Source organism: Chironomus tepperi, unplaced genomic scaffold (genome assembly GCF_022539635.2).
Source record: "Chironomus tepperi strain 1889 unplaced genomic scaffold, CSIRO-AGI_Ctep_v1 contig_486, whole genome shotgun sequence".
Classification (NCBI taxonomy): Eukaryota; Metazoa; Arthropoda; class Insecta; order Diptera; family Chironomidae; genus Chironomus; species Chironomus tepperi.
In genome coordinates, this window is record NW_027226608.1 from 1284646 (window position 1) to 1302853 (window position 18208).

Sequence of the window (18208 nt, forward strand, 5' to 3'; positions counted from 1 at the left end):
AGACCTAACCATGCGTATATGGTTTCTACCAGAGCTGTTTTTATATGTACAAAGGCAATTCACATTTTAAGCTCTAAATCGATACATTTTAAAATTCTCAATAATGTTTATATGTCAAAAGATTCGGCTTCAAAATAGCCACCTTTTGGCGTAAATTTTTAAATCCTAACTCTCAACGTGATAAAATTAAAGAATAAAAACAAGTGTTGCCTAGATAGGTTTTGCCTATTTTTGCCACTTTTTCGATTCTAATTCAATTCCTTTTTATGTTAGGATTCTGAGATTTATGTTAAAATGTAGCTATTTTCAAACCAAATCTTTTGATATATAAACATTATTGAAAAATTTCAAAGTTGGAGACTTATCGCCTGAAATGTAAGTTGGCTTTATGCCTAGCAAAACTGGTTTCTGTTTCTACAATTTTTATATTAATTCGCTTTGAAACCTATAACATGATATCTGTCGTTTTCAAAGAGCTTACTTATGTTCAACACAACAATGACAAATACACAAGTGATTTACAAACACACACACAACTTTTGTGCACAAAACATGTTGAACTTTGTTTTTCAATGGTTTTTTATTCGTTAAATTCTTAAATAAATTATTTCCAAGGCTTGAATACGTTATATTTGTATTTAAATATTAAGGATTCAGGATTTTCGCCTTTAGTCATTTAACTCTTGATTTTATTTTTAAATTTTTTTTGCTTTCTTATATATTGCACGATTTCTACAAATGTACTGATCAATTTAATATGTGTGCGTGTTACACAAGTATGTGTAATTTGAATGGATATTTAGGCCAAAGAAAATTTGGCCAAAATAAAATTTTGAACCTTAATTTTAAATTTTGAACTTTAATTTCAGTTTAATAAATCATTTATTGTCTTATACAGGACTAGACATAATAATGAACTTTATCTGTTATTCCAGGTCATATATACAGAAGACCAAATGACGCCCCAGTCCTTAAGGTAACTACTTCAAACTTTGTGGATGGCAAGAGATCGCGAGGAAGACCAAAAAATTCCTGGATTGTATGTGTTGAAAAGCACACTTGAGTCCTTAATATCCGAAGATGTGGAAGTACTTTATTTTCGCATTTAACATTAATTAATTATGATGACATCCATTGAGCCTGGTTGTCGGATGCTGTGTCACTCTTACTGTTGCTCTGTCTCCTTATTGACGAAATTCTATTCCAATTCCATCTACTGACGATCGCGTCTTGATGTCTGTCAACAGCTACACACGTGAGTGGGCGTTTACAAGATCAAATACAATAATAAGAATTGTATCCTGATTGGATGGCTACAAAACATCACAAAAACATCAACATTGTAAACAAAACATCGCAAAAACAATGTTTTGCATCAATGCGTATCCATGTAAATCATGAACAAAAATTCAGTATTTTTTTTTTTTTGATATAAAAACAATAACAAAAGCTATTTATTGCAAATTTTAACACAAAATAATATATTTAACATATCAGATCCAGTAAATCAACAGTTTTTTTACATTACAAGCTCCATCTTTATTGCATTTCATTATCCAGTCTTTGATGCTCAACTATTAATCGACAAAATAGACTAAATTCAGAAATTTTCTGTTTTTATGATGAAAATTGGCAATTGGCAGACGACATCCAGCAATAGAGCCAGTTATAGACGTCAACTAAAAGAAGTCATGGATCACAGCTGATCAGTATGTCCAGTGAAGTAAGTAAGTGACTAAAATTTCAATTTAATTTCAAAGCTTCATGTTTTGCTCATATTAAAGTCTTTTGACAACTTGCGAGCATGAACATGAGCTGACAAGACTCCAGAAGTCAGAATCTCAGTTGTTTTGACTGTTGAGAATCAAAACAATCTCAATATTTATGTTTACTATAAAATCTCAGTGATTCTGCAAATTAGATCATTCAAACATCAAAGCTCAAACAAGCAACAACAACAAAAACCATCACAAAAGCTAATCATCAACTTTTTAAAACAAAAAGTCATCAAAATCCAATTTTTAAAACAAAAATCACCAAAAAGACAATCCAACAATGGCAAAGAGAATGTCGAAAAAATTCAAATATGACGCAGTTGAGATCAACTTTGAACAAAATCCACTCGACATCGACCAGAATCCGTTGGATGAAGTTTACGTGAAATTAGAAGACATTAAGGACGAAAAGGCTGACTTACTTCCAATTGAGATCATTAAGCCTGATCTAGTCATCAAGAGTGAGTCGGAGAAATCGTCGGAATATAGTGGACCAGGATCACCAGGGTGTAGGTCTGAGGTGTCATCAGACATGGACTGTAAGGCTGAGAATCAGGAAGAAAGCAGCACAACAGGATCTACAGTCAGGAATGCTCAACCTCAGGTACAAGAAGTCACCGAACAACAACCCCGAAAGATCCTATCACTCTCAAAAGTAGAATGTCAAGTCTGTGGCTTCAAACTCCTTAAAAAGAGTCTAAACAGGCACATGAAGAGCCTACATCCAACCTTAACAAGCCTAGACTTCAGCTGCACACTTTGCGACCAAGGCTTCATCAGCCGAGGCGGTTTAAACCTTCATGTGGCACAAATGCATCCAAATGAGTTAACCGAGCCTGAACAGTTCATCTGTGACTACGATGGAAAGGTCTTCAAGTCCAGGAACGAATTATCCGGTCACATGCAGGTCCACATTGAGTCTAAGGTCCTTAAAGTCAAGTGTAACATTTGTGACATTGAAGTACAGCAGCGATACCTAAATACCCATATGAAGAAGGTCCACACATACTCAATATACCAATGTGACATCTGTAATGTCTGTGTGAAGACAGCAGCTAACTTAAAGGATCATAAGAAGGTCCACAATAAGGAAATTGAATGTAATATTTGTGGTAAAAAGTATGCAATTAAATCAAGGCTGAAGCTGCATATTAAGACAGTCCATGAGACACAAAAGGCAACTTATGTCTGTGAAGTATGTGGGAAGGAATTTGACAAGAAGCAGAACCTGGACAAGCATCGAAAAAGTCACGAAGAGAAGGAACGGAACTACAAATGTGACAAATGTCCGAGAGCATTTTACATCCCGTACGACCTTAAGAAGCACCAAAGGTCACATGACAATGAAGCTGCAAAGGTCGCAGCTATGGCTAATCCAGTACAATGTGAAATATGCTCGAAGAATCTCAGCAATAAGAAGCAATTGACGAAACATATGAAGACAGTTCATGAGGAACAGGGAGAGCATCCGTGTACAGTGTGTGGGAAGGTGTTTAAGCATAAAAGGAGCTTGGATGCGCATGTGAAGTTGGGTAGATGTGTAAAAAATTAGGAAATATTTAAATAAAATGTAAAAATTAATTTTGACGAATTTAAAAGAAATTGAGTTGATTTTATTGTGTTTTTCAGGGATTTGGATTGTTTTCAGGTTGTTCCTATGCACGTGTTAGAATTTTCCTTTTCAGACTCATAAGACAGCAGCATGCTCAGTTTAAACTGAAATCGAGCTCACTTTTAAACGCACTAAACCTTAACCATCAATTAACCGTAATTTAACATCAAATTGCATATAACCTCAATTCGAACATAACCTCAAACTGAACCAAGCCTAACCTCAAAAATAACTTAAGCTCAAAACGGAACTTGACCTCAAAATGGAATTTAACCCAGAAAATCTGAGCTTGTCCTCAATACTGAACTTAATCTCAAAAACTGAACATAATCCCAAAAAATTAACTTAATTTTAATATGAACTAAACTTATCCTTTAGCTAAACTCAGTGTTGATATGGATTGCCTTTGAAAAAGGCATTGCCTTTGCCTTTGCAAAGATTTTGCCTTTTTCAAAGGCAGAAAAAAGGCAAAGGCAATTTTTTTCTGCCTTTTCAAGGCAAGGTCAAAGGCAAAGGCAAATCTTTGCAAAGGCAGACAATTTTTTAAAAATTGGATTTTTTTGTGCCTTAACTATTGGAAACATAAGCTGTCATTGAAAACTATCATTTTATGTAATTTTGAAATTTTTTCCATTTTTATATTTGTCAGAAATTCAATTTTTTTTGAAAAATTAAAGGCATTGCCTTTGACTTTGCGAAGATTTTGCCTTTGAAAAGGCAGAAAAAATTGCCTTTGCCTTTTTTCTGCCTTTGAAAGATTATTTTTTTAGAAACTTTGCCTTTGCATTGCCTTTGCAAAGTTTGCCTTTTTCAAAGTCAAAGGCAAGATATTGCCAAGACTGGCTAAACTTAACCCTGCCTCGAACTGAACTTATCCTCAAACTGAAATTATCCTAAAAATAACTTATCCCTGAAGTCAATTCATGGATAAAGTTCAGTTTGAGGTTAAGTTCATTTTTAAGGCTAAGTTTGGGCTAAGTTCGGTTTTAGGTTAAGTTCAGTTTTGAGGTTGAGTTTAGTTTAAGATTAGGTTCAGTTTGAAGTTAAGTTCAGTTTTGTGGTTAAGAATAGTTTGAGGCTAATTTCAGTTTGAGGATAAGTTCAGTTTTAAGGCTCAGTTGAGGATAAGTTCAGTATGAGGTTAGTTTTAGTTTGATGTTAAGTCCAGTATGTGGTTAGTTTAATTTGAGGATAAGTTCAGATTGAGGTTACGTTCAGTTTCAAGATTAGGTTAAGTTGAAGGTTCAGTTCAGTATTAAGGTTAATTTAAGTTTGAGACTAGTTTTTTTTTGAGGTTAAGATCAAGTTTAAGGTTAAGTTCAGTTTAAGATTAAGTTCAGTTTAAGATTAAGTTCAGTTTTAATGTTTAGTTCAGTTTGAAGCTAAGTCCAATTTGAGGCTAAGTTCAGTTAAAGTATAATTTTAGTTAAAGGATAAGTTCAGTTCAAGGATAAGTTCAGTTCAAAGATAAGTTCAGTTTGTCAATTGACACTTAAATGATTAAAAACGGTTAGTTTTAGTAGATTTGAATCAATTTTTATTAGTTTTTGTACTTTTTGGCACTAATATTAAGCAACAGACCAACATAACCTCAATTATTGGACATAAATTTCACATATCCTTATTTTTCAAATGAATAAGTCTCATATGTTTCATAAAATTAGCTTTAGTCTTCGAAAACATACCACACAAGTCACATTGATATTGAACTTTAGGATGCACGAACATCATATGATGACTCAAATGACTCTTACTAGACAGCATAATTGAACATTTTGAACATTTTTTTGGATTTTCAGCTGCAGCAATTCTTGCATCCCAATTTTTATGAGAATTTAGATGGAGCTTATAGTGTGCCTTATTGTCAGTCGAGTAGCTGCACCGTTCACATTTGTATGCCTTTTCACGGTTCTTGTCGTGCGTTTTTTGGTGCTTTTTTAGGTTTCCTCTGTCAAAAAATCCATTTCCGCAAATTTCGCACTTAAAGCTTCTCGGATTTACGTGATGTTTTTGGATATGACCCTTCAAGTCTGACGCATTTCTGACCTTTTTGTCACAAATTTTACACTCAAATTGCTTGCTGTGACTTTTTAGATGATTTTGAAGGATATTACCAAGTTTAAAGGATTTTGAGCATATGTGGCACTTGAACTTCCGTTGTTCGGAATGTACGGATGTCATGTGATCTTTAAAGGACGAAACTTTAAGTTCCTTGCTGCAAAATTGACATTTTATGTGCGATTCATGACTTTTCATGTGTGCTTTAAAGTTTGACTTCTTTTCAAACAACTTACCGTCATAATCACACTCGTATTTGGATCCAGGAAGTGGTCTGCGCATGGGCCGTCGAGTGTGGCCTTTGGGTGATGATTTGAGTTGGTTTGTTGACTGTTTTGGGTCTTTTTGTTGAGATTTTGTTGGAATTTTTCGATTTTTTGTCGAAATTTTGTCATTTTCTGCTGGAAATTCGTCACTTTTCGCCTCCGACTCAACGTCTCCGACTCCGTTCCACTCTTCCGACTCAATTTGGATGACTTCTGGAACATTTTCAACCCTTTCTTCCTTAATGACTGGAATTCTTGAAGTTTGTCGTTGATTCTGCTCCAAATAATCACAAATTTCAATTTTTGGTTCAATTTTGAGGTTTTTGGAATTGAATTTTTGAACTTTTTGACTCAATTTTGGAAGATTGTTGGAATTTTTTGATGAATTATGCAGCTTTGTTTCTTCAATTTCGTTTAAATTGATGTCAAAGTGGGCTTCTGGCTCGATTTTAATTTGAGGAATTTTGGTAAGTTTTGGTTCCAATGTGACAGGTTTAAAAAAGTCAGAAATTTTTCTTGACATTTTTAAACCGTTTCTTTACTTATTTGTTGCTAATTAATCATTAATAAAGCTTAAATTGGACTTGAATCAAGTCGACTGGACAGTTAACAAACTAAATTTGAATGTCAGTTGAATATAAATTAGGTATTTATATGTTGAATTTGATTCTCAAAATTTGAAAACTATTTTTTTATACAATTTAATGTAAATCAACATGCACAATACCACATACAAAATATGCAGCATACCACATGCAACATATGCTACCTGTATCACATGTAACTTAACACATTCAATATACGCAGCACATGTAAAATGTCATATGCAACACATTCAACATGTCACAGGCCACATGTCACATGCAACATGACACATACCATCTGCATCATATGCAGTATGTCACATACCATCAGCTGCATATGCAACATGTCGCATGCTATCTGCTACATATGCAACATTACACATGCCACATATCTTATTTGAAACATGTCACATGCAATCTTCAAAATGTCAAATGTTACATGCCACATGGAAAATGTCATAATATACAACATGTCTCAAGCGACATCTAACATACAACAAACGATTGCAACATATACAGAATGCATCATGCAACACATGCTCCTTGTCACATTATACCACACATACAATATGTCACATGTAATATTCAACATACGACACGCAACATGAATCACGCAAAATCCCAACACGCAATTAATTTCTAATTATTTCCACTTTTCCTTAACTTTCCCCAATATCCAACCAAGTCATGAAACTGACAGCACTAAAAACATTCAGCTCCGAATCATCAATTCACGGAATTCCTTATCTCAGCAACGATAATCTTCACATAATTGAGAAAATATTTTGGACAATTTTTACAACTTTATCAATCATTTGCTGCCTTTTATTAATTGGACAAATTATTGCAATTGTCAAGGAAGATCCAACAATGATTTATTCATCTGATGTTGCTGTGTCGGTCACTAAGGTGAGTTAGGCAACAAGGGGATTTTGAGGTTATGACAATAATCAGCAAGGCTTTTGAAGAATTTGAATTTGAGTTGAGGGGTTAGATGATGGGTTGGGGTAAGGAATTGGGGTTAGAGGATTGGGTTAGGGGTTGGAGGAGGGGGTTGGAGTAGAAAGGGGGAGGAGAAGGTATGCAGGTTCATGTCAACCTCATACTGTCATTCAATATTGAATCAAACCTTAAAAAACCTCAATTTTCCACAGATTCCATTCCCAGCAGTCACCATCTGCTTCGACCTACTAAGCTACGGCAATGTCACATACTCCTTGTATCACGACACAAAGCACAAGCTCGAAACCGGTGAAATCACAGTCGATGATATATCTACAGACATGTAAGCTGCAACATCCTCAAATTAACTCTCAATAAATCACAATTTCCATAAATTTCAGCCTTGCAGACCTTCAAGCCATAAGCCTCATCATATCCGATGACTACCTGCTTGACTATAATGTCACAAGAATCCAAACAAATGACATTGTTGATCGACTTAGTGCCTTTACATTATCAATTAAAAATATTTTCTTTACATCCTCATTTGGTGACTATTTTACGACAGTCTTGGCTGACATTGTTGGACCTAGTGGCATATGCTATAACTTTAACATGATTGATGCTCAAAATTTATACAAAAATGTTGAAAATGCCACAAAAAGCTTTCGATACAGTCACAATTTTCCAATATCGACTACAATTAGGAAATATGATCGTGCTGGAGTCAATATGCTGCTGGTTCCGGAACTTAAAAATCCATTAAGTATACCGGAGGGTGATGCAAGCTTCCTTTTTAGCTTTTTGGGTGCGCACAAGAGTTTTGAGAATTCATTGGACGAGATGTTGCAGACTTATGACTTTTTCAAGTTTAAATCGCCTCACATTTACATCCATAGTCCATATGAGCTTTATAGTAAGGATGTCAATTCATATTTTGGCAATGTTGAGGGTAAAGCTGTGTATATTGTTGAACCTAAGCAGATGATTATTGATGATAATTTAATGGATTCGGATTCTGATGCGTAAGTAGTTGAAGGAGATGCGATACAGTGGTGGGTAACCTGTGTGACATGATATACCTCAGTAGTAAGCTTAGAGCAAAACAGCACACTACATACGGTTCGTGGCATTTTCAAAAATTTCCAATAATGTTGTGCAACATTATGTTGCGTCACACATGTTGTGCAATATTCCGTCGCATCACACATGTTTTTCAACATAATGTCTCGTCACAAATGTTATGCATCATTATGTCTCGTCACATATGTTGTGCAACATGATGACGTGTCACACATGCTGCGCAACATTATGTCATGTCATACAAATTTCTCACCACTTTGTCACGTCATACAGGTTGTCCATCACTGTGTCGCGTCACATAGGTTAGCTACCACTGTGTTGCGACACATAGGTGGGCTACCACTGTGTCGCGTCACACACGTTGTGCATCACTTAGTTAAGGTGATTCATGGATAGGGAATGTTTGGGAATTACGGAACTCTTTGAACCCTCCTTGGGCTACATGAATTTGAAGGTCATTTTTGTGTTACGTAATTTCCAAACATTCCCCAAAATTCCATGACATTCTACCATTTTATCATCAAATTTAAATCAAATGACATTGACATAAATCCAGAAAAATACTAGAAAATGTTATTATTTATCAACAAATCTCAAACAGCCTAGCTATTCAGCATCAAGATCACAAACTAATCAATAATTGCATGCTCAATTTCAGACGCGGATGCTACTTTGTTACTGATGGCATTGAACATGGCGAAGATGAACGAAATTTGAAATATTTTAATATTTATACAAAGGGGAACTGCAAGCAGGAATGCCTGATTAATCGGACGCTGGAAGTTTGTGGATGTGTTCAATTTTTCATGATTCGTGAGTGAATTTTAACCTTGAAATTGAACAACTTAATCTTAAAATTGAGCAACTTAACCTCAAAATTGAGCAACTTAACCTCAAAATTGAGCAACTTAACCTCAAAATTGGGCAACTTAACCTCAAAATAATCCACATAACCTCAAAATTCATATCCTAACCTCAAAATTCTCATCATTTCTTTACTTTAGATGACAACACAACTCGAGTCTGTGGACTTCATGACATGGCATGCTACAAGAAAGTCGAAGCTGAGCAGAACAGTGAGGATCTTTGCAAATGTTATCCATCCTGTGGTGAAATTGTCTACAATGTTCAAAGAATCTTGCCGAATTTCGTGTAAGAACAGGTTTAACTTGACCATACAGCCATGACCCCGACACCAAATACCCTTAATTGCTCGTCCCTAACTAATTAATCCCCTCTATCCCCCAGAAAACCAATTCCAGTTAACGAAGAGCAGTCATATCTAGTCGTATCGAGACCAAGCAATCACTTTTCATACACGGAAGTCAAATTTAGTTCAAAATTATTCTTTCCGTACGTCCTGAAGCGTCAATTTACTGAAATTGACTTTATTGCCTACACTGGTGGTGCATTTGGACTATTTTTGGGCATATCCATAACTTCATTTGTGGAAATTTTTTATTACTTCACAATTCGACTTGGATTTGGATGGTTGAGAGGAACAACTGATGTCAATAAAGTTGAACCTAATGAATGTGGAGGAAATGAGGAAAAGGAGTCCAAATTCAGCTATTGGACACATTATTTTAGTATCTCAACAATTCATGGAATGAATCAAATTGTTATGGAACGGAGGCATTTGATTGAAAGGTAAGAACTGGATGTACATGAAGTCTGTAACTAAGGTTCTCGATGACCGAGACTGAGTTCGAGACTTTAGGCAACCTATAAGGGTATTCCCTATGTAATCTAGATTCATGTCTAAGGTCCAGGTCTAGGATTAGGTCTAGGTTCCGATCTAAGACACAATTCTAGTCTACAACACGATTCAGGTCTAGGAAAAGGTCCAGTTTTGCGTCTGGTTCTTGTCTAGGATCCGGTTCGTTCAAAACTCCTATTCCAGTCACGAATACGGTTCCCTGTCTTGGACACGATTCCCTGATTAGGAACCGGTTCCCTGATTATGGTCCGTTTTGCTGACTTGGATCTAGTATCCGGTCTTAGTCTTGGATCCATTCTAAGTCTTGTATCCGGTTCCAGTCTATGATCCGGTTCTCTCAATATAATCCAGTCCAAGTCTTAGTTTCAGTCTCATTTTCAACTAATAATCCATAATAATTTCAGAACATTTTGGATCATCTGCCTTGGCTTCTCACTCATATATTGCGGAATATCATCTTATGAGATGTACGAAAAGTTCAAACAAGCTTCAATTGCTGTTACATATGATTCTGATGAGAGATCAGTGGAAACTGTGAGTATTATTTGGTATTCTTAGATGCATAATTCTGACGTTTAGGCTGTCTGGGATTGAATCATCTGGGAGAATCTATGGATATCGTGGACTTTACGAATCAGGTCGGTCAGATGATCCTGACAAGGGTTTTGAATGTACTGAAGGGTCGTAGCTAAGGGGGTGATTACTGCGGTAGTGGTACAGTCCGGGAAGGCACGGTATATATAGGTTCACCACTTGTACGGTACAATGACACACCTGGTATGGCTAAGTGGGACATGTACCTTACAAATGGTGTACCTATACCTTGTCATGCCATGTCATGCCATGCTGTACCATACAATACCATACCACACCCTAAATACACCCCAAATGTAATAAATGCCTGAATTTATTGACACAAGTTATATCCTTTCCAGATTGAATTTCCAGCAATCTATTTCGTACCGGAAATAGTCTTATGGCATCGAGTCCTTTATTATGAATTCTCATTTGATAAGCAATTTTGGAAGAAATCATTTTTCTATTTAAAGCGGATGGACTTGCTATTTCAGTAAGCTGTTAATAGACATTACATCCAATATTCTCATATTTTCCATACTTCCTTTTAAGCTACGTAACAAATGCTTTCATGTGCAATTTGAAGCTACATAACCTAAAAACCACTAAAGATCCATTATTTGATGACTTTGATATCGCTTATGAGATTATTAAACGCAATAAAACTGACTATTTTAAGAATCAGACAGCAATATGGAATGATAAATTTCGACCGGAAATGATGAGCGTTTTGGGACGTTCTGGACATGGATATTCATTTAATATGCTTGAACCGAGCAAAATGTTTTATGAGCGGTAAGTTGAGTATGGGGAGGAGATGGGAATGATGTAGAAAAATCGGGTTTAGAATGACCAGGGCCGGTTAGGGTCGGTTGCTTAACCTACTTGGGCTACCCTAACTTACCCTACCCTATCCGGTAGATGTGGAACTGATCAATCAAATGATGGTCAATTTTGATGATTTTTCAAACGTTTTTAACCATTTTTGACAATTTGAAGGATCTCGCTCGACCCTTAGGCCAAGCTTCGCTCGACTCATCTTTGATGGATCCAGCTCGACCCTTAGACCAAGCTTCGCTCGACTCATTCTTAAAGGATCCCGCTCGATCCTTAGGCCAAGCTTCGCTCGACTCATTCTTAAAGGATCCAGCTCGACCCTTAGACCAAGCTTCGCTCGACTCATATTTGAGGGATCCAGCTCGACCCTCAAGCCCAGCTCGACCCTTATAACATTTGACCATCAGTTCCACATCCTAGCTTCATTCTCTACAGCAAAACCTCAAAAATCCCCAAAAATCTACTTCCAATTATTTCCAGAGTATCTTCAAACTTTACCCAAAATTACGACATAATCAACTTTACCATCAGCGATGATTCAAGTCATTTATATCCAATTTCCCATCAAGCCTACCCTCTAAATGGAAACGGAAGGTCCTCATTCAAGCTGACAATCACCAAGAGTATCCATTCACTGTACCGAGACATTTGTCAATTTCCATTTTTTAACGTACATTCGCCATTTGAAATGCCAAAGGAAATTAACGATGACAATTCATTTAGTTTCTATTATGGACAGGACCTGGATGTGCTGATTACACCCGAAGTCATCAAATCTGATGAAAGTTTGAGGTCATTTCCACCAGAAAAACGGAACTGCTATTTTGAGGGCGAAAAAGTCCTGAAAATGTTCAAAATTTATACAAGAAATAACTGCGAAATGGAATGTCTTACTGAGTATTTGGTCAACAACGACAGAACTAGCTGTGTGCCTTACTACTTAGTAAGGAATGAGACACATCCTGTATGTCCAGTTGAGCAGTACAACATAGCTAAATTTATGAAATTCTATTTCTATCAAAGAGATCAAGTATATTCAGATTCAACAGCATACATAGACTCTTGTGGATGTCTTGACACATGCAATGATGTTCAGTATAAGATTGAAGTTTTTGAGCGGAAACTGACCGAAGAGAATAAGGACAATGACAATGCAACAATGACAATCACATTCCGATATAAAAATGACAAATTTTTGCCACTTGTTCGTCGAATTTCCTTCACATTTGATGACTTTTTGTGTCAGGCTGGTGGACTACTTGGACTTTATGCTGGAATTTCGGCACTTTCGGTTGTTGAGTTGCTGTATTTTGTTACAATAAGGCCAATTTTTAATGCTTATCGATGGATAATGAGAAGATACAAGAGAAGGAGCCAAGGGCAAAAAGATAAGAATGTAAAAAGTGCGCAGGATGCGCAAGGTGCGCAGAGAGCGCAAAGTGCGCAGAATGAGAAAAGCAATGCATAGACACAACAGTTGTTAATCCACAACAAACATATGTTTATGAACCTTAAAATCTCTAGAAAATATGAAAATTTTCAATTTCAGATCTAGATCTTTGTGCATAACAACAGGAGATTTGAAGGACATGTTATCGTTAAAATACAATCACAGAACAAGCAGCACGAATTGTTAAAATGAACAAAAACAATAAATCATGTCAGTTACTATTGTTTTGTGTGAGATTTCAAGTCAAACTAAATCAGAAGCTAAATATAAATGAATAAATTTTATTTGTAAGTTTTTTGAGTCTCTCTGAACCTCTCTGAGTCTCTCTTTATCCTTCACAGATCAGTCATAATCCTCATCACATCCACAATCCACATATCCACGTCAGCATCACTTTACTTCGTCTGTTACTACAGATTATTTCAGTATTTTATATCAAGTACCACAAAAGATCAATTTTATGAATGTGATGTCCAAAATGCCTTCACCATAAAGTCACGTGGATTTGTTGTGTCGGACATTGTTGATCATATGTCCAGTATTGGGTCAACAAATTCAAAAAATGTCGATAAAAATCGTCGAATTAAAATCACATCTGGAATTATGAATTATTTCCCGGCTGGAATGGAAAAATTATTTCCAAATTTAAATTACATCAAGTTTGTGTCTGTGCAGCTGAAGGAAGTCACACAAAATGACTTGAAAGTCTTTCCTGAATTGGCTCATTTGATTCTGGACTCTAATGACATTAAGGTCCTTGAAAAGGACTTGTTCAAGTTCAATCCGAAGCTGTATCGTGTCAGTTTCGAGAAAAATGAAATTCAGACAATTGATCCAAATGTCCTGGATAATTTAGACAATTTAGAGCTGTTCAGGCTGCATGGCAATAAATGTATAAGTTCTGTGTCCGATGACAAGGATATAGACAGCATTAGAGAGTCTATTGCCGATTATTGTCAGAATATTGAGAAGAAAATTGAAAAGAAAATCAGAAAAGTCAAGGAAGTAAAAAGGGGAAAATATTTTTGGGTTTGGGTCAGTTGTGGGGTCATTTTGGGGGTATTTTCAGTTTGTGGAACATTAGTGTTTACTATTGGGGCTGTTAGGAAGTGTAGATTGAGGAAATAAGGTCAAGTTGACTTGAATTGACATCAAAATCAATTTGACTTGACTCAAGTCAACTTGACTTAAATTGACTTCATTATCAAGTCGACTTTACTTGACTTGACTTCATAATCAAGTCAACTTGATTTGACTCAACTTTACTACATACTCAAGATGATTTGACTTGACTTCATACTCAAGTCTACTTGACTTTCCTTCACTTCATACTCAAGTTGGCTATACTTGACTTGGAACTCAAGTTGACTTGACTTGACTTCATATTCAAGTTGACTTGACTAGATTTCATATTCAAGTTGACTTGACTAGACTTCAAAATCTAGTTGACTTAACTTGACTTAACATCATACTTGACTAGATTTAATAATCAAGTCAACTTTATTTGATTGAACTTAATATCCAATTTAAGTTGTCTTGACTTCACACTCAAGTCAACTTGACTTGAGTCGATTTTTTTATGGAACATTCGAGTCTACTTTGCGGTATATTGGGTTTGATAATTCGATAAGCTTCAAACTACACGACTCATTGTCAAAGTGCTGTAATCAACCTAAACTCTATAAATAATAAAATAAATTAAAATTTGATAACAATCAGCATGCAACTTAATCATTTTATAAAATATTCCACATCATTCTATTCATTCTACAGTCCAACATCCACCAAGTCATGAAACTGACAGCACTCAAAACTTTTTGTTCAGAATCATCAATTCACGGAATTCCTTATCTCAGCAACGATAATCTTCACATAATTGAGAAAATATTTTGGACAATTTTTACAACTTTATCAATCATTTGCTGCCTTTTATTAATTGGAAAGATTTTGGCAATTGCTAAGGATGATCCAACTGTGATTTATTCATCTGACAATTCTGTATCTGTGACTAAGGTGAGTGTGGGTAAGAGTAGGGTGGGGTTGTGGGGTAAATTACTATTAATTCACAATAATTCACAAATTATCTTCCAGATACCATTCCCAGCTGTCACAATATGCTTTGACCTTATTGTGTATGGTGATGATACCCGATCAATCTATCATGAGATAAAGGAACAGCTACAAATTGGAAATATCACAGTAGATGACCTGTCAGAAGATCAGTAAGTGAAAATTCAACATTTACATCCCAAAACTCAAATAAACCTCAATTTCAGGCTGATGAACCTGCAAGCCATTGGTCTTATCATATCCGATGACTACTTACTAAGCTACAATGTGTCCAGAATCCCAACAGATGACATTACAGACCGACTTGATCAGTTTACATTGTCATATGAGAAATTGTACCTAAAAGGTGTATTTAGTGACATAATAACTGGATATTTAGCTATGATTCCTGGTCCGAGTGGACTGTGCTATAACTTCAACATGATTGATGCCAATAAATTGTTCAAAAATCTCCAAAATGCACCGAAAATCTTTCGATATAAGCACAACCTTGGAAGTCCTATAATAATTGAAAAATACCAACGTGCACCAATTTTTCATAAAGATTTAAATTTGACAAATCCGTTAAATATAATTGAACCAAGGTCCAATTTCCTAGTTGAACAGCGTGACTTCACTAAAGGATTCAGGCTGACTGTTGATGACTTGACAAATACTTATGATTATTATAAGTTTCCAACACCAAAGATTTACATCCACAATCCATATGAGCTTTATAGTCGTGACTCAATATCTTATTATAACATCCCTAACAGCAAGGTTGTGTACATTGTGGATCCAAAACAGAAGATTGTTGATGACAATTTGAAGGATTCTGGACCGGAAAGGTAGGCATGAGGAGGTGACAGAGTTGGCAGGACTTCAATGTGGAGGTGCATCTACTGTTGTCCTAATGTCCTGTCAACTCTGCCAACTACAGGTTTTGAGGTTATGACATGATTTATTTGTGACTATTTTCAGACGCGGATGCTACCTTATTGCTGATGGCATCGATTTTGGCAAGGATGAGAGAAATTTGAAATATTTTAATATTTATACAAAAGGAAACTGCAAGCATGAATGCCTGATTAATCGGACATTGGAAGTTTGTGGATGTGTTCAATTTTTCATGATTCGTGAGTGACTTTTAACCTTGAAATTGTCAGCATAACCTCAAAATTGAGCAACTTAACCTCAAAATTGAGCAACTTAACCTCAAAATTGAGCAACTTAACCTCAAAATTGAGCAACTTAACCTCAAAATTGAGCAACTTAACCTCAAAATTCTCATCAATTCTTTACTTTAGATGACAACACAACTCGAGTCTGTGGACTTCATGACATGACATGCTACAAACAAGTTGAAAATGAGCTGGATGGGGTTGATTTATGCAATTGTTATCCGTACTGTGGTGAAATTGACTATAATGTGAAGCAATCTGTGCTGACTTATGTGTAAGAATAGATGTGCTTACTTTGGGGTCTGTTCATGTATTATGTAACGTTAAAAATCAGCTTTTTGATAAATTTTTTGAAGTTTTTGAGGTTAAGCAACCTCAAACTCCCCTTAATAGTGTTACGTAGTACATGATCAGCTCCAAATTGTCCATATTGATCCCTCAGATGGCACCCAAAGCTACTTCTAATTCCTATATTTTCAGAAAACCAATTCCAGTCTACTTTTTAGACAGTTTCTTAGTAAAATCCAGACCTCGGAATCTATACTTCAATGCCTTTGTCAAGTTTCGGTCAATTTCATACTTTCCATTTGTCCTGAAGCGTCAATTCACAGAAATTGACTTTATAGCCTACACTGGCGGTGCCTTTGGTCTATTTTTGGGAATATCCATCACAACTTTCATTGAAATCTTTTACTACTTTACAATGCGACTCATGTTCCGATGGCTAATGTCTAAGGAAAATGTGAATAAAATTGGACCTGAACATGACACTGTGGATAATATGGATGGAACTAGGAAGTCAAAATGGAGTTACTTAACATATTATTTTAGTATATCGACAGTTCATGGAATGAGTCAAATTGTTATGGATTATAGGCATTATGTTGAAAGGTAAGTTGGTCTAGGGACTGTCCAGGGAGTCGAATCTGATACCCCGGGCAGTCGTGAGTCAAACTCATCCACTTCATACCCTAGTGCAGTCGGAAATCCCAGTCATAACTGAACAACCCCAAAAACTCAATTTCAGAATGTTTTGGTTCCTTGTACTTGGACTTTCGCTATTCTACTGTGGAATATCCTCATATGAGATGTACAGCAAGTTTGAGGAAGCATCGATTGCCATCACTTATGATTCTGACGAGAGTTCAATCGATACTGTAAGGATGAGTCAGCAATTTTAGAGGACATAAACTAATTTACTGTAAATTCTGATCTTTCAGATCCCATTTCCAGCTGTTTACTTCACACCGGAAGTTCTGATTCCTGCCGAATATGTTGAATATGATTATACGATTAAGACATCATTTCCGGATGTAACAACAAGATTTTGGATGTTTAGGAAGTTCCAGATATTGTTTTTGTATGTATACAGGGCCTAAAAGGGATGGGGACTGGTTTTAGGTACTGAAGTGGTCTTTTTGAACCATGAAGGCATGCTCTTTGCCTGTTAGGGCTACGCATGACGTTTTTTGTGCTTAATAGCAGATTTATCAGGGCTATGAGAGTCCGGATACTGAAAGTCCACCCGAATTCTAGTCTAATTAACCTTAATTCCAGTCCAGACCCCTCAAAATTAGAATCCTGTCAACTCTGACGAACAGTTAGTCCAAGACTGCCTTACCTATAGTCATAGTATTCAGTCATGTACCTTTAGACCGCACTTGACAGTTCATGAAACACTGCAGACCTCCAGTTGACTGCTGTGCTTTACAGTTCGTCCTAGTCTGCAGTACTCCATTCAGATCTGCATCAATTACCAAAATTCCCTAATGTCCACTCACTTCCTTCCCACAGATACATCACAAATGCCTTCATGTGCAACTACATCCGAATTTTAGAACAACTTCGTGATCTGAAACCAAGTCAGCAATTTGATGATTACAATATATTGTACAATATGTATCAGTATGGTAAAATTAATTGGGTATCTGAGCAGTTTGCAGCATGGGATGATGAATTTAGACCTGAAATGTTTGAATTTATTGGACGAAGTGGATTTGGATTTGCATTTAATATGTTGGAACCGGCGAGGATGTTTAAGAATGGGTGAGTTAAGTTTGGTGATTCTGAGTGGA

At 36.0% G+C, this 18208-nt stretch overlaps 2 protein-coding genes across 5 annotated transcripts in view; both read left to right on the top strand.

Annotated features, from left to right (window-relative positions):
* The window catches only part of LOC139099828 (neuronal acetylcholine receptor subunit alpha-6-like), a 129485-nt gene that overhangs the window by 75220 nt on the left and 36057 nt on the right, over positions 1-18208 (top strand). The window lies entirely within an intron of this gene.
* Positions 1422-3377, top strand: LOC139099823 (gastrula zinc finger protein XlCGF57.1-like). Of its 4 annotated transcripts, none has more exons than XM_070652361.1 (2): positions 1422-1727; positions 1906-3377. In XM_070652361.1, exon 2 carries the CDS (start codon positions 2056-2058, stop codon positions 3325-3327), a length of 1272 nt encoding a protein of 423 aa, XP_070508462.1. In that variant the 5' UTR covers positions 1422-1727; positions 1906-2055; the 3' UTR covers positions 3328-3377. The 4 variants fall into 4 exon arrangements, with proteins under 4 accessions (XP_070508462.1, XP_070508464.1, XP_070508463.1 ...); XM_070652363.1 differs by having other exon boundaries at positions 1922-3377; XM_070652362.1 differs by having other exon boundaries at positions 1422-1723.